Source organism: Phodopus roborovskii, unplaced genomic scaffold, assembly GCF_943737965.1.
Source record: "Phodopus roborovskii unplaced genomic scaffold, PHOROB, whole genome shotgun sequence".
NCBI classification, from domain to species: Eukaryota; Metazoa; Chordata; class Mammalia; order Rodentia; family Cricetidae; genus Phodopus; species Phodopus roborovskii.
In genome coordinates this window covers 5,166,419-5,190,061 of record NW_026125281.1, presented here as the reverse complement: position 1 = coordinate 5,190,061, position 23,643 = coordinate 5,166,419, and the positions used below count along the sequence as shown (strand labels likewise).

The 23,643-nt window shown below is 44.0% G+C and overlaps 1 protein-coding gene across 1 annotated transcript; it reads left to right on the top strand.

The window, feature by feature from the left end:
* Window positions 1-16,908: 16,908 nt before the first annotated feature.
* LOC127231249 (fatty acid-binding protein, adipocyte) lies at window positions 16,909-21,611 on the top strand. Its single transcript, XM_051196740.1, has 4 exons — window positions 16,909-17,072; window positions 19,904-20,076; window positions 20,746-20,847; window positions 21,384-21,611. The coding sequence occupies exons 1-4, from the start codon at window positions 17,000-17,002 to the stop codon at window positions 21,432-21,434; spliced, it is 399 nt and encodes a 132-aa protein (XP_051052697.1). The 5' UTR covers window positions 16,909-16,999; the 3' UTR covers window positions 21,435-21,611.
* The last annotated feature ends 2,032 nt before the right edge of the window (window positions 21,612-23,643 follow it).

The window sequence follows — 23,643 nt, the reverse complement described above, 5'->3', positions numbered from 1 at the left end:
AAGCTGCTTCAGTTCATCCAAAGTTAGATTCCGAGCAACAGTGGGGAAAGCTAATGAGAAAGTATAAAAATCTTACCAATAGTCCACATTTAAGGTGTGGTGAGTGAGCTGACTCTCCCAGGAGTTGCTTTTTGTTTGTTTGTTTTTTGGAGAAACGGTTTTCCACTGTATAGTCCAGGGTAACTTTGAACATATGGCAGTCTTCCTGCTTCAGTGTTGGAACTACATCTGTGTACCACCACTTCCGGCCAGCACACATAATCTTGACAAGAATAGACACTGGTACAGAAAATAGGGTAAGAAACAAGCCAAGGGCTCTGGACAGCTCCCTTCCTCCTTGCAAGCTCTCAAAGGTCTCCTCCTGGAAACCTGTGCACTTCTTCCACTAGGATGAATTTAAGCAAAACTGAGCTGTGACCGGCACTCCCTTGAAACACTTCCAGGAAGCAATTCTCTTTCATCGTCTCATTTGAAGGCAGCGACAATCCCCCTCTGTGTAAAGTGTGAAGTAGACATAGGCACAGCCACTGGGGTTCATTAACCCCACCCCAAAGAGACAGGCAGGGCCAGATGTGCTATTAGCGGTGACACCTAGTGCAATTATGTTCTGTTTTTGTAGAACTTCTATCCTTTTTTATTTTACTTTATAGTAAGTCCTATAAACTATGATCCTGTACTCATCATATTCTATAAGACTAGTGTCTACCACATGAGCTACAAGGCTTCATTAGATTCTAATACCATGGACAAAACCTAGAAGTCTGCTTTGTTGTTGGTTTTGTGTGTGTGTGTGTGTGTGTGTGTGTGTGTGTGTGTGTGTGTGTGTGTGTACTGGGGATCAAACCCAGAGCCTCACAGGTTCCAAGTCAGCGCTCTACCACTGAGCTACACCCCCAGCCTTTGGTCTTGTTTGAAATTCTGCAAATAAGGTTGATGTGGAGTCAGGCTTAGGAAAGACTACCCAAGATTGAAAGCTATCATCTGTTTAAGCTGCTTCCTTGGAAAAATTTCTTCTACCCTAGATCCTTTTCAGATTTAGTCAACTTCACACACCCTGGCAGATGAGCTGTAAGAAACAATGATCTCTGTTTTCCAAACTGGAAACACAGGCATTGCCTGGGCAAAGTGAGTTCCCTGGATTTCTAGGGCCAATGAGATGGGAGAGAAGGGCTCTGATGGGACTGATTAGATCAAAGGAAGTTCTTTGTCCCGTGTCAGGAGTTTTTCTGCATAATGTGTACCTTGTTAGACATCAAGATATTAAGTACTGTGGTCATCTTGACTGTTCTGTCTCGAGGCCATTACTTACTAGCAACAAGGTTTGAGAGCTATCATCTTTCATCTTAGCTTGTCTTCCAAGATCTTTCTGTGGCCAATTCCATAAAATTGCAGCACAGCTACCGCTTTGTAATTACACCAGGAAAGGTCAGAGGACTAATTATTCCATTTATTCAAGCATCAGAAGTATAATTCACCAGGAAGACAATCTTAGGCAATAGTTTCTAAATCTTACGAAGCATCCAGCCTCTGGGAATGGCCTTGCTGAGTCAGGCTTCTGCTCACCCCTGGGTCTTCACACCTGCAGATGGATGGAGCCTCCAAGAATATCTTTTAAAAGGTCTAAAGCAAGTTAAAGGATGAGTTCTGAATACGGACCGCTTAGTCGGTGGTCTCTTGTGGGGTTCTCAAAGTTTCCCATGGTGGTGGGGGAGGGAGGAAAAGCCCAGCCCCCATGGCAATCTCATCTCATTGCTGGCTTCACGCTCAAGAGGGGACACACAAGCATCTACAAAGTGCTTCTGGGATAGGTGGCCAGAAGACCACACCGCTGTTTGCAATAAAGAAGCAGAAGGTGAAGGGAACATGGCCCATTTGTGGGGCTCAGCGGTCACCTGTCTTGGCCAAGACAGCTGCAAAAGTTCTCTGATGTACCATCAGGCATCTAAGAAGCCGAGAGAGAGAGAGAGAGAGAGAGAGAGAGAGAGAGAGAGAGAGAGAGAGAGAGAGAGAGAGAGAGAGAGAGAGGAGACTGTTGGGACAAGGTTGGGCCTCTGCTATCTTCTAATCAAGCATCCCCCTGGCCTTTGTGCATCCCATGGACCGTTGGCTTCTCTGCACCTCTTTTAGTTCTAACTTTTGGGTTCAGCTTCAGCTTTTGTATTTTTGCTGGAATTACTTTTACAGGATGAATTTTTGCTTTCCCACTATTTGCTGTTTACAAGGACGTACTGTATGTTGCCCACTCCAAACCTCAATTCCCGTGCAAAGGCTGTAAAGATTCTTGCAACGTAGCCCGTGACCACTTCCAGCTTCCTACTCTAGGCTGACTCATAGATGATCGGAGGTGGCACGGAGAAACGCCTCTGCCTGAAGCACCCTCTCAACGACCTTTTGGTGCACTCTTCAACTCTCAACTTTACACCGGGGCCTGATTAATCGTTCGAAGGATTTTCTGCCTTCTTCAAGTAGCTGTATTAATCCCCCAAATCTTGGCTACACTTGTACAAGAATATTACTCTATAATGCCTTTATTTATTTAAAAATTTATTAAAGGGGTTTCTTCTATTTTTTTATTAATTAAAAATTGTTTGGAGTCAGATCCTAGGATAAAACCTGATAGATCCAGAGTACAGGGCGACGATCAGCGACCTCTGCTCTCCACCCGTCCCTGCGTAAAAGGCGGAGCATCTCCTTTGACCTGTGTCCTTATTCCTATTTTGTGCCCATCAACCTCCTCTCACTCAGCCAGAGAACTCTATGGTCCTCTCTGGCCAGTTTCATGGGGACCCTGCCCTCCGAACCAAAGCCTGACTCTGTTGGCGGTCTCGGAGCAACAGCACAAACAAATCTCCCATAACAGTTTACCAGCCACAATACAGGGGCTGTAGCAACCATCCTATGTCCACGACAAGGTGCTCTACGCGGCGGTGTAAGTGAATGAACTAACATAGTATGTGAATTAGCTCAGCTCCGATACTTATGGGAAACAGCTGTCCCGTGTGAGGCGAGGGAGGATCTCATCTGATAGTAGGTGCTTTACATGGGCACTTCCTAAACACTCGTTGGCTAAATGAACACATAGTAATAAACAATGAGCGAACTTTGAGAAAAGTAAGTGGTTTTGACTGTGGCCACTCATAGAGTCATTCCAGGGTCCCCAGGCAGTATTTTCAACTGGAGAGAGAGGGGGAAGGCGAGGGTTTTAAAGTGACTTCTCTTTTTTTCTTTCTTCTTCTTTTTTCTTTTGTTCCTTTGAGAATCGGTTCTCCCATTGCAAGCCTCAATAGGGAACACACCATACATTAAAATAATACACACATGTGAAAGACATATAGGGACATATACTAATCTTACAAGCTCAGAATAATCTATGGTTTTTCCAGAGATTTTCTGGATGTCGTTGTAGAGTTGCAGTAATTGAAGGACTATAACAAAGTGAAAAGCAGAATAATAAATTTGTTAACAATATACTTTATATCCCATAAAGGATTAATAATATTTTTGGGGGTTAAAATGACATGAAATAGGGTTTTTGTGTTATCCGTACAGTCTCATATGTCTTTCGATACATTATAAACTTCTATTTTTTAAACCGTAGTTCTGGACAGCTAGTCGAAATATTGTACATTTAAAAAAAATGTCTGCTCATTACATTTTTGATGTTTAAACACCAGCGCTGCACCCTGTTCTGTGATAAACTCATTTTTAAACAAAGAGAATCCATGCACTTTCACAGAAAACGTGAACACGGTAACTGAGGGGCGTCTTGCTGACTTGATTTAAAATAGTCCACGTTCTGTACTTAAGAGGAACTCAGAAGTATGTCAAAGGACACAGGAAAAAAAGTCATCTGTCACAGAGCGAAGACAATGTCCCTGGGAATGATTTGTGAGAAAGCAAGAATGCCATTTGCATAGCTTGGCCAGGCAAGTAGGGGAAAGAACAGAAGCCAGGACTCTGGCTTCTAGGTTCTAAGGAAATCAGCGATCAGAAGCCTGGAGGAGCCGCCTGGATGTCGGGAGACTGCTCTGGGCATCGCTGCCAATGCCTGGGCTCCCAGACTGTCTGATACTGCTTTGAAAGAACACTGATTCCTTCCCTTGACTCACCCAAGAGGGGAAAAGAAAACCATTTGATAAAAACGCTCACACACTGCAGCAAGGAAAAGGCCCTGCAGAGGATGTCCTCCCCTCCGGGGCCAGTGCTCTTCCTGCCCAGCATTTAGAAATGTTGCCTAGTAGGGTATGAGGTATAATGGAGCCATGCATGCCCCACCCCATCCATCAGTCCAAAGAGAGGGTATTCTAAAGAACATTCTAAAACAACACAAGTGTCAAAAAGAGTTAAGCATCGATGTATGTTTGAAAAAAAAAAACACAGGCTTCAATGTACAACGAGTTTGCAAACTGTTAACTTTTTAAACCAAAAGCATTACATGACGTTTTTACAGAAAAAGGGGATGGGATAAACAAAATCCCTAATCAATTCATAGCAAATGATGCCTAATATATATATCTATATTTGCTTTATTTAAATTTGAAACAAGCTTGTTTTACATATCAGTCCCAGCGCCAGCACCTTCCCATCCTCCCATTTCTCCCCACCAACCCCCATCCCATTCCTTTTCTGCTCCCAGGGAGGGTGAGGCCTTCCGTGGGGATCTTCAAAGTCTGTCACATCATTTGGAGCAGGGCCTAGGCCCTCCCCCATGTGTCTAGGCTGAGAGAGTATACCTCTATGTGGAATGGGCTCCCAAAGTCCATTTGTATACTAGGGATAAATACTGATCCACTACCAGAGGCCCCAGAGACTGCCCAGTCCTCCTAACTAACACCACATTCAGGGGGGCTGGGTCAGTCCTATGCTGGCTTCTGGGGGGTCCATGAGCTCCCCCTTGTTCAGGTCAGCTGTCTCTGTGGGTTTCTCCAGCCTGGTCTTGACCCCTGTGCTCATCACTCTTCCCTCTCTGCAACTGGATTCCAAGAATTCAGCTCAGTGTTTAGCTGTGAGTGTCTGCTTCTGCTTCCATCAGCAACTGGATGAAGGTTCTAGGATGGCATATGAGATAGTCATCAATCTCATTATCAGGGAAGGGCATTTAAAGTAGCATCTCCACTATTGCTCAGATTGTTAGTTGGGGGTCATCCTTGTAGATCTCTGGACATTTTACTAGTGTCAGATTTCTCTTTAAACCTATAACGGCTCCCTCTATTATGGTTTCTCGTTTCTTGCTCTCCTCTATTCTTCCCCTGATTCAATCTTCCTGCACCATCATGGCCACCTCTCTCTTCTTCCTCCTCCAAACTCCCCCCCCCCATATGCTCAGGAGATCTTGTTTCTTTCCCGTTCTTTGAGGAACCATGTATGTCTCTCTTAGGGTCCTTGTTTTCTACCATTTCTGGGAATGTGAATTGTAGGCTGGTGATCTTTTGCTCTATGTCTAAAAACCATTTGTGAGTGAGTACAAATGGTGTTTCTCTTTTTGTGACTGGGTTACCTCACTCAGGATGGTTCTTCTAGTTCCATCCATTTGCCTGCAAATTTCAAGATTTCATTATTTTTTTCCGCAGAGTAGTACTCCATTGTGTAAATGTTCCACATCTTCTTTATCTGTTCTTCAGTCAAGAGGCATCTAGGTTGCTCCCAGGTTCTGACTATTACAAATAATGCTGCTATGAACATAGTTGAACAGATGTCCTTGTTGTATGAATGTGAATCTTTTGGGTGTATGCCTAAGAGTGGAATTACTGGACCTTGAGGTAGACTGATTCCCATTTTTCTGAGGATCCACCATACTGATTTCCAAATTCTTAACATATACCAGACAATGGATGGTTGATTGTCTGAGAGGTAATGAAGAGGTAGACTGAGTTACCATAGATGACACTTCCTGGCCATTTCTGTTATCAATATGTAGCATTAGAGATTTACTACCTCTCATATAGAGTGTCTGGGACTGCCAGCCCTGTGTACACAGGGACTACAGCCCTGTGTACATAGAGAGTTCTCAGATAGCCTGATAGTAAGACTCTGTCTATACATAAATAAATAAATAAGTATAATGTTTGGGTTTTGAGCTTCTCTCCTCCTCCTCTTCCCTTTTATTCTTGGAATTTCCAGACAGGATTTCTCTGGTTGTTCTGGAACTCCCTTTGTAAAACAGGCTGGCCTTGAACTCACAGAGACTCGCCTGCCTCTGCCTCACAAGTGCTGGGATTAAATGTGTGTGCCACCACCACCAGGCTAATAATGAGCTTTTCTAAGTCTAAGCAAATGTTCTTCATTACTCGAGGCGGAATCTCCACTCTGGAGTCACGTTTGTATTCAGAAAGCTTTGGGTTTGTAGCATTCTGGATGTGAAAAGTTTGAGAATAGAGAAGCTCAACATAGGAAAGCAGTTTTTGTTTTTAACAGCGATCTCCAAACACACTTGATAGCGTTTGTGTTTCTTGATTGGTCTTTGAAGAATTTCTGATGCGTTTAGAGAGACAAACAGACTCTTCTTGATAGACTGCATTGCTTCATGCGCCACGGGCCACGGGGAGGAGGCTTCTTGGTGTGCACAGCATGGGAAGGGGACCCCACTGTGCTGCCTGTGTCACGGAAGTCGTAGTGATGAGGGACGCAGCACAATGTCCTGGATGCTAAATCAGATTTGGTGATCAGGTACTCTGTAGGTCTCTTCCCAAGTTAAAAGAAGAGCTACCCTGTTGAAAAGCATATTTAGCACACGGATGTGTTAAAGATTGACACTTCCCACCCACCATCTTCAGTCCTCACGGGGCACTCTGTAATTTAGGAGAATAAATATTTTTAAAGAATTTGAATGGCGAATCGTTTTATCTCAGAAGGGATGTCAAGCTCGTTTGCCATACTCATGACGAGGAAAATAATCTCCTGTGGGAAATAAGGGTGCAAATTCTCAACTATCCAGAGGTCACATAAAGAAAACCCATGCTTTAAGAAGTCATGATACACCTTGAGAGAGTAGTTGTGCCCCACACATAGTAACTGCAATGTGAAAAAAAAAAAAGAAAGGCAAAAAGGCACGTTCAAGGCACAACCCCTGTCTTTGTGATTAAAATGCGAACTTCTTCCCTGTACCTTCTGAAGAGAAGTTGCTTCCAATCCGCCAACCACACTTACTTTCTCATTTTCAGCATGCTAGGAGCACTAATGTTTTCCGGAAATGTTTCTTACTTCCGCATTTAACTGTTTGACCCTCCCAAACATCCATGATTTGGCTCAAGCATTCAGTCTGTCCTCGAGGGCATCGCGCTACTGACTTCTACAGGCTCCTTGAAGCTCTGGCTCTTGCTCTGGTAGTTGAGTTTGTGTTTTTAATGTGATACCGACTTCATGCCCACGATGATTATTTCAAATGATAAGTGTCATTGAAGTCAGGCCTCGTGTGAAGGTAGGCCCGCTGAAAGTATGTTATGCCACTTACTACTGGGAAGAGTTTGCAGAACATGGTAACTACAGTAACGAGTATTAATATTGCAGTGTATGCAGTCACAAATCTACCCATAATGTTCCCTATTCAGAAACTACCTCACAACCAGGCAAAGATATAAATGTCCAAGAATGTTTACTGTTGTTTTTTTCTTTTTCTTTTTTTCTTTCTTTTTCTTTCTTTCTTCCTTCTCTCCCCCCCCCCCCGCAATGAAAAGTGAAGATGCTGGTTACAATAAGCACATAAATAAATGGAATTATAAACAAATGAGACACATGGATGGATGACCATGGTACATTACTAAATAAAGTCAAGGTTAGGAAAATAGACTTGAACGCAACCTCTCATACTTCCGAAACTCTTCAGTAAAATGTGCCTTGTGTGTATTTGCACAAGTATAGGAAAGGACTGGCCCTATAGACCTGGGATTATTAAAACATCAGCCCAGAATGGAATAATTACCATTTCTTCCATTTCTACATAATTTCAATTTTGTATTCTTTTTTTTTTTCCATATTAAAATAAAGTCAGCCTAGCCTCAAACTCACAATCCTTCTGCCTCAGCCTCGAGAGTGCTGGGATTGCACACAGGCATATTGTAAGTTATACTCTCTGAGGGGAAAGGTATCCTGGCAGTCTGGAGCCAAGGAATACACGAACTCACAAACTCACACCGCACAGGAAGCCTCACACCAGAGACTCAGACTGATTGGGAGAGGCACGTGAGGGTGGGTACCTCTGCTGGAGAGAAGCAGCAAAGACCTGAGCAGGAGTCGGGCTTTGTATAGGGTTTCTTGGCAGGGGGTGGATGGCGGGGGGAGGGGAGGCGGGGGGGGGCAGGGGGCTTTCTAGGATAGACTGGGACTGGTTTTTGTGCCTGATTTTGGGGCAAGCTCCCGGGATTTGTTACATTTGAGCTCAGGGATTGGTGGGATTTTGTTTCCTGGTCTTGAACTTTTTTTTCCCTCTATTGGCCACCCACATCTCAAGGGGCTAGAAATCGCCATTACAGCCTGTTACAGCAGTCTGGAGGCAGGGCCTGGCCACTGGCACCTAGAAGGGCTTACTTACATATTGTCATAGCCAGAGACATCACTATGTTTGTTTGTTTGGTTGGTTGGTTGTTTGTTTGTTTTGTTTTTCCTGACAGGGTTTCTCCGTATTGCTTTGGAGGTTGTCCTGAAACTCGCTCTATAGACCAATTGCTCTATAGACCAGGCTGGCCTCGAGCTCACAGAGATCTGTCTGCCTCTGCCTCCCAAGTGCTGGGAGTAAAGGCATGCACCACCGATGCCCTGCTGACGTCACTATTATTTTTTAAGAGTTACAATATTCCCATTCAGAGCCTGGAGATGTAGCTCCATGGCAAAGTATTTGTTTAGCCTGTGCAGGGCCCTGGGTCTCATCCGGGCAGCTGATGTAACCTCATCAAGGTGTCAGAGTATCTCCATGTCTGTATGGTCTTTCCACCACCACCGCACGATGAGGCTATGTTCAGCATAGCATAGTATCCTTATTGAGGGGGAAAAAATTCCTTATTGCATTCCTGGAGATTGAACATGGTTAGGCAAGTGGACTAACACTGAACACCATCCCCAGCCCTGAAGGAATAAAATAACTCTCCTTCTGAGTCAAGCATATCAAGACAGGTCATCTTGTATTTCATGAATTTCTTTAAGTCGTGAAGAACGTCTTCTCCCTCTATAGCCACCGGTGCAGAGAACTGGGTCCTCTGAAAGCTCCAAGGCCAAAGAGTGTTTTTCTGAGCAAGGCTATTTTGGGTGGGGGAGAATGTCCAATTCTTTCCATTCCAGGCGTCCCAAGGGTGTGGTCTTCTTTGCTATCACCCATGCAAATGGCCATATCGACTGTCCAGGTTGCTAATTTTAAACGACAGCCACCAAATCCTGCTCTACAGATGCCGAGGCAGAGTGTAGCGGCAACCAGCGAGAAGGTGGAGTGTTGTAGAAACCTATCAGCCCGCTAAAGGCTGAAGCTGGTGAACTCTGGAAATAGAATTTCAACATGGCCAACACCAGGGCTCAAGGAGCTTTTCTAGCCTGTAACATGATTTATAAGACAACGACGAAAATGTGACAGGCATATCATCACCCTCTATAAATACAGATTCGAATGCAGTGGCAGTTCTAAAGCGATGGTATCTTTAGAGTGGAGAGCAAGAATCGTGTAGCTGGAAAATCACACAGAGCCATGGGGAAATCTTGGCAAGCCACACAACAAGCTGCAGGGATGTACGTTTCACCCAGTGAGGAGGGAAGTGAAAACCCAGACGGCAAATCGAGTTCCCAGATGCCTGACATCCATGCTTTCTCACTGGATCAGAGTTCACTGGCAGAAATGTCACAGTCCCAGCGCCCTCCCAAAAGCTCAATGCTCCCCCGCCTTGCAGTCCAGTCACGCCCGATGAACTAACTGTTCCTGCTCTGTCTTCTCAGCAAGACCAAGTCACAATGCAGCCCACTATGGCCTGTGCCACCTTCTGTGGCTTTCTTCCTGTGGGTCCCATGGTTTCCGCAACCTTGAGCACCCAAGTGTGTGGCCGCCCCTCTTTCCCCTTCATGCTTTTCTCTCTTCCCAAATCTCCTCCTTTTTTCCTCTCATTTCTTTATTCATCTACTGTGAGCTGTGCCCATTGTTTGGAGGGAGTTCCCTGGGTTTCCTTCTAGAGGTTCAGGTTGGAGTCAGAACCACCCACCCATAGACATAACAGGCAAAATAACTGAACTGAAACCTCATGATGTATAAGCCCAGACCTATGGTCCACCCCTGTAAAGTCGGTGATTAAAACAACACACTTTTTAACTAAGTTCCCAGCTTTCTGAAAGCAGAAGCTCGGGCTGAAGGAGATCGAGGGACTGAGCAGCTTATAATGATTTTTCTAGGCTTTCTCTAGACAGTTATATGTCACACGGTGTTGCCCAGAATTCTCCTCAAGGCAGGTTTTGTATGTCACCCCCACCCGTCGCTAGGCAAATTTTCTTAGCACTTTGTGATCCTTATGCTCTCCCTACCTGACTGTGAGCCCTGTTAGGCCTGGCCCCAGCTGTCAGGGTACCAGCAGAAGCAGGCGCACCTGGCACTTATCAGGGATTCAGTATCTTCTTTGTATTTAGCTCTATTTGTATAAATCGAAGACACAAACACAAAGAACAAGTGTGTGTGTGTGTTTGAGTGTGTGTGTGAGTATATGTGTGTATGTATGTGAGTGTGTGTGTATGTGAGTATGAGTGTGTGAGTGTATGTGAATGTGTGTGAGTGAGTGTGTGTGTGTGTCTGTATGAGTGTGTGAGTGTGAGTATGTGTGTGAGTGTATGAGCGTGAGTGTGAGTGAGTGTGAGTGAGTGTGTGGGTGTGAGAGAGTGTGTGAGTGTGTATGTGTGCATGAGTGTGTGTGGGTGTGTGAGAGTGTGTGAGTGTGTATGTGTGCGTGAGTGTGTGTGTGAGTGTGTGTGAGTGTGTGAGTGGGTGGGTGTGAGAGAGTTGTGTTGAGTGTGTGAGTGTGTGTGTGTGTGTGAGTGTGTGAGTGGGTGGGTGTGAGAGAGTTGTGTTGAGTGTGTTGAGTGTGTGAGTGTGTGAGTGTGTGTGTGAGTGGGTGGGTGTGAGAGAGTTGTGTTGAGTGTGTTGAGTGTGTGAGTGTGTGTGAGTGTGTGTGAGTGTGTGAGTGGGTGGGTATGAGAGAGTTGTGTTGAGTGTGTGAGTGTGTGAGTTTGTGTGTCTGCCCTCATGGATATTTATTTTCTTTGTCACTTCTGATGGTGCCGCTGGCTTGTTGATGAGTGAGTTCGTCTCTGCATTTTTCACCTTTGCCTGCAGTTAGTTCCTAACGGGTTTTGCTTTACGAAACGAAGTCCAAGTAGGTTACAGTTTATACTCGGGGAGCACGCTGCCGCTGCCACTCCAACGCCATGGGCCCTGCTTGCATGCCCTCAACTGTGCGTCGAGTTCCTTTTATGAACAAGAAGGCAAATGAAGAAGTTACCCAAGAGCCTCGAAGGCGCTCCCAGTCTGTCGTTAATCACCACCCTTTACCCGAGGCAGAGCCTATGGCTTACTCACTCTTCAAAACTGCGACCCTCTTGGGGTCGAAGAGTCAATACTCAGTAGTGACTGAAAGCGTACATGTAGAGAAGGACACGCTGGTCTGGCTGCAGGGGACACAGAAAGGTCCCAACGGGAAGTGATCTCAATTAAAGGCTCATCTTAACATTGCTAACAAACACCCAGACACAGGTAGTAATAGCGTATTAGCTGAGGAACTTTTGCCTCCTCTAAAACGGGAGCCTGGCATGAATCCTCACCTTGGTTGGTATGTACAAACTGTGGAAAGGCCTTCCTATCACTGCAGCTTTGTTATGACTCTATTATCCAGAGAGGGTCTGTTTCCTCGTTAATTAAAAATTGTCAGACGTAATAGTCTCATTTCCTCCAAAAGAAATAAACAAAGGTAAAGGTCACAGAGAACCAAATACAAGGCAAACAGCCTTGACCAGAGAGGGTATCTGCCAATCAGCCCTGAGTTTCTGAGGACGTATTCCCAATGCAGTGCCAGGCCGTTCCCATTGCAGACCCCTTCCACACGGCTCTGAGGAAATACCCAGCCTGCTTTGTCTTTTTGCTTTTCATTGTTTGTTTGTACAACCCTGGCTCTATTTTAACTTTTAGTGTTGAGAAAGGCACATTGTTAAAATAACTACGATGTCCTCGAACTCATTCTGTGGCTCAGGGAGGCCTTGAACATAAGTGATTCTCCTGACTCAGCATCCTGAGTTGTGGGGACTATGGGGGTGTATCACCCAGCTGATGCGTGCAATTTAATCCTGTGTTTGATATTTGTAAATGATAGGTGCTTCTGTGGGAATTCTTCTCACGACCAATGCCAAACTGTCTCCCATGGACCTTGTTTGAGGGTTTAGAGTCCCAAGGAAAGTTCTCAGTTTCTCCCATTGTATTATTGATGTCTTGTTGATATTTTCCCTGCTCCAAACTTCATCAGTTTTAACTCTTGCCTTGTGTATAACTTTATAAGAGATGATCACGACCTGCACCAGCCACTCTTCCAAGGCTACTGCACTCATGTTTCTGAAATGCAAAGAGATTGTTTATGGCTTCTTGCCTTAAAAAACACACATACACACACACACTCACACATACACACACACACAAACACTCACACACACTCTCTCACACACACTCAATCATACACACACACTCACACACACACACACATATACACACACAAACACTCACACACACTCTCTCACACACACTCACACACACTCATCACACACACTCACACACACACACTCACACACGCTTGATCATGTGGCATAAGCCCATATCTCCCTCATTTTGTGAATTAGCTCATTGATTAATAGTCAATAAGTGAGCAAGCTGCTAGAAACATCAAGGTATTGATGGGGCAGTATCAGGGACCAGAAGCCCGGAAGGATGGGGGCACCCTATCTCCTACAAACTACGCCGATAAAAGAAGCTAAAGGTATAAATATTCCAGGAAAGTACCAAGTGCCCTTTGTTTTACAAATGCTCATTTCAAGGCAGCTATTAAAAGAGAACATTTAGGCTTTACATTTTCCTTTGGCGGTGAGCTACATAGGGACTTGGATTATTGGAAGCAGACAGAAGTTATTTAAAATATGTGTACATATCTGGGTATATGAATGTACACTGTGTCCATGCAGGAGGTCAGGCAGGTTAGGAGACAGCACCAGAACTGGTTATAGACAGTTGTGAACTGCCATGTGGGTCCTGGGAACTGAGCCAGGGTCTTTCACAAGAGCACTGAGTGCTCTTAACCACGGAGCTATCTCTCTAGTCCATGTACTCATGTTTTATTCCTTATTCCCACATAACATGCTTTGCCTTGGACATATCAAACAAACAAACAAAAAAGTTATTTTGAAAATTATTTGCTAGTGTGAACTTTCCACAATAAAACCATGTTTGGAAGTGTGAGCAAACATCTACCTGTTTTAAAGAAAACGTGACTACTGCAACTTTGATTAAATTTAGGCACGCACCATTAATGTTTAAGGAGGCATTGTTCAAACAACATTGTACACTATTTTCTTTCCAGATGAGGTTTTACTCCACAGCTCTGAATGGCCTTAAACTTACAATCCACAAGTTTCAGCTTCCCAGGTGCAGGGATTACAGGTATGTTCCAACATGCCCATCTTAACACTGAACATTTTTAAAATTAATTTTTATTTAAATTAAAAGCAATTTCATTTTACATACCAATCCCAATTCCCTATCCCTCCTGTCCTCCTATTTCCCCCCACCATTTCCCCATTCCCCCCCCATCCACTCCTCAGGGAGGGTGAGGCCTCCTATAGGAGGTCATCAAAGTCTGTCACATCATTTGGAGGAGGACCTAGGCCCTCCCCCTGTATGTAGGTTGAGAAAGCATTTCTGCACAGGGGATGGGCTTTCAAAGCCTATTCATACACTAGGGATAAATACTGGTTCCATTGTCAGTGGCCCCCCCTAGACTGCCCAAGTGCCCCAACTGACACCCACATTCAGGAAGCCTAGTTCAGTCTTATGTAGGTTGCCTAGCTGTCAGTCTGGAGTCTGTGAGCTCACACTTGCGCAGGCCCACTGTTTCTGTGGGTTTCTCCAGCAAAGTCTTGACTCCTTTGCTCATCACTTTTCCATCTCTACAACTGGATTCCAGGAGTTCAGCTCAGTGCTTAGCTGTGGGTGTCTGCTTCTGCTTCCATCAGCTACTGGATGAAGGCTCTAGGATGGCATATAAGGTAGTCATCATCTCATTATAGGGGCAGGGCATTTAAGGTAGCCTCTCCACTATTGCTTAGATTGTTAGTTGGGGTCATCCTTGTGGATTCCTGGATATTTCCCCAGGTCCAGACTTCTTATTAAGCCTATAACAGCTCCCTCTATTAAAATATCTCTTTCCTTGCCCTCCTTCTCTGGAGTTCTACTCAGGGGTAAAAAACAATGACATCTTGAAATTTGCAGGCAAATGGATGGAACTAGAAGAAACCATCCTGAGTGAGGTAGCCCAATCACAAAAAGATAAACACAGTATGTACTCACTCATAAGTGGAGTTTAGCCATAGAGCCAAGGATCACCAGCCTACAATCCACAACCCCAGAGAAGCTAGGAAACAAGGAGGACCCTAAGAGAGACGTACATAGACACCCCCACCCCCAGAAGAGGAAAGGGACAAGATCTCATGATTAAATTGGGAGTGTGGGGGAAGAAGGGGAGGCAGGAGAGAGAGGAGGAAGAAGGGAATGGGGGGGGTAGGAGAAGATGAGGGGTCAGGAAGGCAGAGTTGGGGGTAGGACACTGAACTGTTGAATTCCCAATGGTCAGCATAGTGCCCAAGCACCCTTGATAAATGGCTGGACGAGGTGGCACTGTGCTATACTCTTATACTTCCCTTCCCAAGAGAAACAGAACATTCACCACCTGTGCAATTACAATTTTCTAGCAGTCACAATGGAAAAACGGAAAAAGCCAGGTTAAGTGTCGTTCAGCACACCTCAGCTACGGTTATTCCAACATCTAATCGACCAATGGAAGAAATTTTCATTATGCATTACACTTTTCTGTTAACTCCAAGTACTGTACACTAACAGGCATCTTGATTCAGACCCTAAATTTCTATTTTGAAATACTAATCATCATTTAAAGTCCGTGAAACTTATTGTTATGAAAATTAGGTCGGTGCATTCAAGTTGTTCCAAGCATACTTAAAATTTTTCCAGTCACCAGATTGCTTTTCTTTTAATTGAAATTAAGTACAATTAAAGTTGGGTTTTACTGTCATATTATCTACCTGGCACAAGCAGAAGAGCTTTATATAAATATGGACACGTGTATGGTTAGACATGTCTAAACCATAGTGTTAGTTATAATGCACATGCATTAAAAACAATGGGATAATCATTTGGGAACACGTTAAAGTAAGGAGCCAACATGTATTTCCAAATGAAACAATTTAGAACCATTTCCAAAATCATGCCTGTATTAAGATTACTTATTTTACTCGAGTTTCAATGCAGAAGATCTTATTCAGTGAGAAACAGGTGAATTTGTGATGGGCACCTAAATGTCCATGTAATAGTCTGTAGTGGATGAATGTTGTTACCATGGCATTAGCAGATGCAATGGGAAGTTGGCACTATAAGGTAACTTTATCAAAGTTTTATCATAGCTTATTTTCCTACAGAAAATCCCGTGTGTCAGTATCCTCTTTTCCCTGGACATTTTCCGGACACTGGCATGGGCTTGGGAGTCTATCTGACACTCAGCAGGTACTTCTTAGTGAGGCACAGTGTAACAATCCATCTCTGTCCCAAAGCCTGAAATGTGGGTATGCTCACAGGCATTGTGGTACAAATGTTCTTCCTTCATTCGGGTATGAGGCAGGGAGATTGAAAACCAAGATTATTTTATAAAGTTGTCTCAGGTTGGTCACCGTATCAAAGAGGAAAACAGGTTTGCTAACTTGTGACCACGGTACATCTGATCATTTATGTGAAGCCATACTCTTTCGATCGGTATGAATTTAAAACTTAGGTTATATTTCAGAAACGGGGTGAAGAACATATTTTGGATTGGTGCCCATCTTTAAGAGGTCTATAAAAATCAATACAATATAGTTATTTAGGAAGTGGGAAGAATGAGGCTTAATTTTTTAATTTAATTAAATCTGTGGTCTAGATTCCTGAGCAATGACACGAATGAACTTTTAATACATATTAAATATTTGGAATTACAAATCTAGGCCACTTTGACCAGGATGTGGTGGACACATTTTTAATCCCAGCACTCTAGAAGCAGAGACAGGTGGCTCTCTATGAGTTCAAGAACAGCTTGGGCAGTGACTTTCAGAACTATCAGGGCTGTGTAGAAAGACAGTGTCAAATAAATAAATAAATAAATAAACAAACAAACAAACAAACAAACAAATAAATAAATAAATAAAATAGGTCACTTTCAAGTGTCATTGTTTATTTTGTTATAATTCCTGAAACAGCACAGGCTTAACGAAAGAGCCATTAGGACTAAGGGTCTCTAAGGTAGGCTTTATGCCCTTAAACACAGAAGAACTAGGTAGGCACATTATTGCCTTATTAGTAAAATAAAATCTCAACACAGGACGGTCAAAGTGTGTCTCAAGGTAATTGTCTCCTCCACAATGAGGTAAATACATATGGAATAATAGGGGGAAGGAACGTTTAAAATACTCTGTTCATGGATAAAAATAAGCTGAACTCTAAGCCCAGTGACCATTGCCAGGCAGAAGCAAAGTTGAGAGATTTCTATTAAAAACATGACTCAGAGGAAAACCTACAGGGGCCAGCAAAGAAGGAAATGGTCCGGGGCCAAGCCCCATTGGTGCCTCCTACAGTCACATGGCTGGGGCATCTTTAAAAGGGAGTTATCTGGACTCAGAGGATCATAGCACCTTCCCCCTCCTGCAGCCCTTTCTCACCTGGAACAGAAATCTCAGAAGGCTCTGCAACATGTGTGACGCCTTTGTGGGAACCTGGAAACTGGTCTCCAGCGAGAACTTCGATGACTACATGAAGGAAGTGGGTGAGTGCTTGGGGGGGGGGGAGGATAGGGGAGAGAGAGAGACAGACAGACAGACGGAGAGACAGACAGACAGAAAGACACAGAGAGACAGACAGACAGACACAGAGAGACAGAGACAGACAGAGAGACACAGACAGACAGAGACAGAGAGACACACAGAGACAGACACAGAGAGACAGACAGACAGAGAGACAGAGACAGACAGACAGAGAAACAGACAGACAGACAGACGGAGAGACAGACAGAAAGACACAGAGAGACAGAGACAGAGAGACACACAGAGACAGACACAGAGAGACAGACAGACAGAGAGACAGAGACAGACAGACAGAGAAACAGACAGACAGACGGAGAGACAGACAGAAAGACACAGAGAGACAGAGACAGAGAGACACACAGAGACAGACACAGAGAGACAGACAGACAGAGAGACAGAGACAGACAGACAGAGAAACAAACAGACAGACAGACGGAGAGACAGACAGAAAGACACAGAGAGACAGACACAGAGAGACAGAGACAGACAGACGGAGAGACAGAGACAGAGAGACACAAACAGAGACAGAGAGACACACAGAGACAGACAGAGAGAGACAGACAGAGACAGACAGACAGAGAGAGACAGAGAGAGAAAGAGAGAGAGAGACAGAGAGAGAAAGAAAGAGAGAGAGAGAGAGAGGCTGTTTCTGCATGGAGGCTGTGGAAGCCACAAGAAAGAGCCTGTTCTAGAAGCCTCCCGAATGAAACGTTCAACCTAGTGCTCTTGCAGGTGAGCCAGCGGGGGAAGGAGTCTTAAATGAAAACCTGTTAGGATCCGTAGCACGACAAGGCGTTGCCTTCATTGCCACGCTTGTGTTTCTGTGCTTCTACATGAAAAATTTTACAATAACTTGGAAAGAAAAATATACTTTTTTTATAGCACAGAGTAAGTTTTACTTAAAACTGAAGCCATGACATTGCCCATCTTCGAAAAAAAAAAAAATCATGTTGGAAAATACATTTTAGCGAATTTTGCTTCCTGTCTCATCATCGCAGTAGACAAATGCTTGACTTCAGGAATTACTTTTCTTCAGGGGGTTAAGCAAGCATTCCTTGGTTGGGGATGTTAGGGGATGTCATACATTCGATGAGTAATTCAAAAGGAAAGCTGGCGTGTGAAACACATACAGAACGTGCCTTCCTGGCAGACAGCGAGGTTCAACATGATTGAGGTTCTGTCAGCTGCTGTGTGAGGGATCACCACACGACAATGGCAGCAATTCAGTGGCCTTCAACCAGCGATGCACTTTCTCACCGAGCTTCTGCATCGAATCCCTTCTCTCCCTGACCACCATAAGTCAGATCCTGTATTACACAGTAGCTTCATTGGGATGGAATCCCCTACATTTTCAAAAGCTCAACCTTTCCCTCAGCTACAGTGGGAACTTTGGGTTATCTGTCAATATTGTCCTCCTGTTTGTAGATAAGAAGGATATCAGGACTTACAGCATGACTGACCTCTTAGCGTATCGGCCAGGTACAGTTTAGTATGCTGATTCCTACGTGCTGACCCAGCAACACCAGGGTTTGCACCACTTTTAGCTAACTGACCTTTTGAAACAAACATGAATATTTGTAATATTCATACCTAAGTTACAATAACACTTTAAATTGTGAAAGGCTCCTAGTTAAAGGCAATAAGGTATTTCCTGAATGGAATTGGAAGCTGTAACTGAGGCGTAGTGGGCAGGAATTGCCTCCTGCAGTCAAATAAAATCAGAAAGGAGCAACAAGCAAAGCTTAGTTTCCCCAGGCTCAGTCCCTCTGGGATCGTCTTGCATGCCTTCCTCCATGCTGACTGGCTATACTGAAGGTTGTGTTATGTGGCAGAGTGAGGGTTCAAGGCAGAAATACCATTTCCTCACCGGGCTACTTTTCAGAACGAAGTTGCAGGCTCTGCATTACTTATCTTTGCTGTGTTTCTCCAGTCAGCCTCAATTCTAACCTGTGGTCAAAGGCAGAGAGAGCAAGTGGTTACTTCTCATCCAAGGCTGCAAGCGGCTCACCCTCTACGGGAAAGCATTCCCCTCACTGAAACCAACGAGACCGCACAACTTGAGTTACACAGCGTTAGTTTCTTAACAGTGGAATTCTGATGTCTTGAGTTCAAAAGATATTTACTGAGCCACCCTTTAGTTTTCCTTACACATTATTGGGAAAGACACTGCCGTTCTAAAATGGCATGGCATGTAGGAAGAATTTTTCCTTTTAGAGAAATTAATCAGAGATCTTTATTTCACGAGGGAGTAATATGGGAAGGAAGCCTAGAAAATTACACTTGGCAATAAATGCTATGATATGTGGTTTCTGTACGCTCAAAAATAGACAAACCTTTAACCCACTGACTCTACATCAGGCCTGGTCTCTGACTTTAGTTTTTTTTTTTTTTTTTTTTTTTTAATGCAACTTTCAATATTTAAGAAAGAATGAAATGGTCAAATGGCCTCAATCAGAAACCAGAAATAGAGATAGTATAGATACACATATATTATCGCCATATAATTACATGTATATTGTAGATATGCAGACATATATCTAAAACATATACATATCAAGGTATGAAGATTTAATCTCTTTATAGATTATGTTGAAATCAATGAATCTTCTGAAGCAGAGAAGGGAACAAGCTAAGAGTGAATCTGGATGGATTGCTCCTGAGTATTTCCTCGGAAATTAGAGCCAACGTGCTTAGCTGCTTAGCTTGTTCCAAAGGAGCCTCAAGTTAATCTGGCACCTTTTTCTTCATGGACACGAAAATGTAAGCTTGCCATGTTTTCCCTTCCTAACTTCAGGGGTAGGCTTTGCCACCAGGAAAGTGGCCGGCATGGCCAAGCCCAACATGATCATTAGTGTGAACGGAGACGTGATCACCATCCGATCAGAGAGCACGTTCAAGAACACTGAGATCTCCTTCAAACTGGACCAGGAATTTGAGGAAATCACCGCAGATGACAGGAAAGTGAAGGTGAGGGACACGGGTGCCGGGTGAGGGCCTGGCTTCTACCGCCACAGCCTACAGGAGTGAGTTCAAGACAGCAGAAGGGAAAGCCTTGCAGTGTAGTCTGAAGGCCTCTGAGCTCCAGATCTCAGCTGTTGCCATCCGAGTGCAGAGGATGCCTTACTAAGCTGTCCTGATAGTAAAAGTGATTCGCATATCTTGTGTGTCGCACAATAGTGTGTACTGAAGTAAACTAGAGTAATACAAGTTTAGGGGAACTTTATGTTTTTGGTTGTGAGCCTAGCCTTCAACGGCTGAACCATCATCCCTCCGGCCCCAGAGGAATTTTTCAAAAGAACAAAAATCCCCATAATGCCACCACCTCAGCACAGGTTTGTCATGTAGTTTCTTTCACAATACGTCTTTATTTTTTTTTTTTTTCAAATTATAATGTTATGTTCTACGTGTTCTGTTCCTATTCGGAGCATACGAGTAGACATACATGTGTATGGGTTCTACATTACTGTTTTCAAGACGTCGTCTTTCTCACGTTACACTGTATTCTCGTCACATAGAGTAAGGACCTCGGAATAGTTCTTTGAACCAAGGTTCCATATTTTCAATCTTTTTTTTTTTTTTTTTTTTTTTTTTTTGCCTTCCTGTGCAAATTGCAATCTCTTTTCACTGTGCCCACAGAGTATCATAACCCTAGACGGCGGGGCTCTGGTACAGGTGCAGAAATGGGATGGGAAATCTACCACCATAAAGAGAAAGCGAGAGGGTGACAAGCTGGTGGTGGTGAGTATACACACCCACACGCTTCCTCGTGGCTCTGCCCTCCGGGCCTCCGGACCACTGCTCTCCTTTAGCAAGCTCGCCTGCCTGTGCAGAACAAAAAGCTCATTCGCATGTTTGTTTACTTGGAGCTGAGGGTGGAATCTGGCTTCTCACACTTGCCTAACGTGCTCTGCCCCTCTGAGCTACTCCGTTACACTCTCACGCAGTCATACCCCACCCAGGCATGCCGTCCCCTCTCAGGGGCTGCCTGGTGCAACACCCTCACCAGAGTGTGTTCTATTCTTCTGCCGATGGCACCCACTTACCATGGAGATTCTCCAGCTCCCTGAGAGCAAGACCAGCATCTTCTGGGTCTTTGCATTACCCTAACCAATTACACTCAGGGATGGACGTGCAATGCAAACACAGAAATGTAGAGCATGTGTTTTTGTTGTTGTTGTTGAATATCATTGGCTCTCCAACACTGAGAGACACGAAAATTAAATGCATGCTGTTGTCTCGGTGATTGACCTTGAAAATGTTGTGCCTGTGTCTAGGAATGTGTCATGAAAGGCGTCACTTCAACCAGAACTTATGAAAGGGCGTGAGCCATGGGAAGTAACCCCGGACTGAAATTTGCATCGAACTCTACAATGCTCGGTTGGATGTATTGTTCTTAAAAAGATACGATTTCCCACTAATTAGCAAACAACTAATTTTTCCTGAAGCTGGATGTTACTGAATATGGTTGTGTTGGTTAAATAAAACCTTTTTAGATTTAGAAAGTGGTGTGATGATTTTTTTTTATTGTGTGCCCGATTTTCTATACATAATTGAGTGAAGAGAATAGAAAAGCTGCATTGTAATTTTGGCTCTGATAGAAGTAATAAAATCTTTTACAATATTGCCCCATACAGAAGTTAGTGTCCATGAACTTCCCTAGATAAGAGACAGTATATGGGAACTAAGACTGCATATTAAGCCTTTCTTTAACATACCTAAAACTAGAAACTATATATCCAAGACCCAGGGTAAATTTAAACACAGGAAAATTATTCATGTCCATGTGACTCAAGCGTACACATTCCTGGAGTATTGTGACTCAAGCAGGACACACAATGCTGTAGAAAAGAACTCTGGTCTCCAATGGTGTGTGTGTGTGTGTGTGTGTGTGTGTGTGTGTGTGTGTGTGTGTGTGTGTGTAGGAGAGGAGAGAGAGGGATTCTTACTAAGTAGTCCAGGCTGGTCTTGAACTGTGATTCTTCTGCCTCAGTCTCTTATGTTGATGGGGTTATAGGCATATACCACCATGCTCAGTTAGTCTGAAAATTTCAGTCTAAAACAGGTGATCTAGTCAGTCTTTCATTACTATAATTCAGAGGCTGTTTGCTTAAAAAAAAAAAAGAAATAATTTGTGGGGCGGTGATGGTGCACACCTTTAATTCCAGCACTCCAGAGGCAGAGGCAGGAGGATCTCTAAGTTAGAGGCCAGCCTGGTCTACAGAGTGAGTTCCAGGACAGCCAGGGCTACTAGCAAAACAAAACAAAACAAAGTTGCCTTAGTTATCGGTTTTGGAGGCTGAAAGGTCAAGGTGGTGCAGCCCTAGAGAGTTGGCACTGACCTCATGGAGATAGACGGTTATCCCCCCTCCACACACGCTCACCCACACTGACCTATCACAACCTTTCAGCAAGTCCCATCCCTTAATGTTCCCAGCACCCCAACATACTGTGCTGAGTGTCTAGCATAGCAACACACTGCATTGGAAGCTGTGCAGAAGCCATGCCAGGCATCCCATAATGTTCATGCCAGGCAAGTACGACATTCTGGTTCATGAATAAATATGCAATAATGTGCAGTTGCTTCCAAACACTTATGCTTATTATCAGTAGCCTCTACTGATATCTAAACACCATATCTAAAACACTTGTGTGAGAGAGAACACAGGCATAAAAGCATTGAGGTTTGAAATGTGTGTGTACATACATACAGTAAGAGTGGAACTTAAAACTAGAGTACAGACAAATATAGAACAGGTTTAAGATGTTCATGCACGTGCACACACACACACACACACACACACACACACACACACACACACACACACACCTCACTGTCGTAGGCCCCGTCTTCTTGGACTGAAGAAATTCAGGGTACTAAAAGAGCCCATTCCTTTAAATCCAGGACATGTACTTGGCCAGCTTCCTCTCTATTCCATCTTCCTCTTCTCCCCTTTGGAGAAACAGTCCCTACGACTAAGACGTTCAGATGCAATCTTAAGGAAGGATGGAGCTAGGGAGACACAGTGAAGGGCTAAGAAAAGCTGAAGTTTGGGTGAGACATGAAGCAACTGTTGGTTTCACTCTTCAGGTTGGTCTTTAGTTGCTAACCGTAGGCAGATTTCCCATCCCAGGACCACTTTCTCATGACCACAGAGTCTTACGTTAATTGTAAATGCTTGTTCAATAGCTCAGGCTTATTACTAACCATCTCTTACATTTTACGCTCTGCCGTGGGGCACATTCCTCTCCTGGGGACTCCTCTGACTCCGCCCTTCTTCACCCATCCTTCTCCGTTTGGCTTTCCTGCCTTTGTCCTGCTTAGCTTCTAGCCAGTCAGTTTGTTTATTAGACTAGTTCTAGTGACATATGCTCACAGTGTGCAGAAAGATTGTTCCATAGCATATAACAATAACTGGATGCTTCTAGACACTACTCCAGGGGATCTAGAGCTGGACATTATGATGACAGCTGAATATCACTGCAAATCTTGACAGACACACACTAAAATGTTAACACGTCTACCCGTTGAGTTGA

Bases quoted from the DNA above. Each gene is read 5' to 3' on its own strand.
- LOC127231249 (XM_051196740.1), top strand. From the start codon at position 17,000: ATGTGTGACGCCTTTGTGGGAACCTGGAAACTGGTCTCCAGCGAGAAC. The intron at 20,077-20,745 runs GTGAGGGACACG...CTGTGCCCACAG, and splicing joins CAGATGACAGGAAAGTGAAG to AGTATCATAACCCTAGACGG. The intron at 20,848-21,383 runs GTGAGTATACAC...GCCTGTGTCTAG, and splicing joins AGGGTGACAAGCTGGTGGTG to GAATGTGTCATGAAAGGCGT.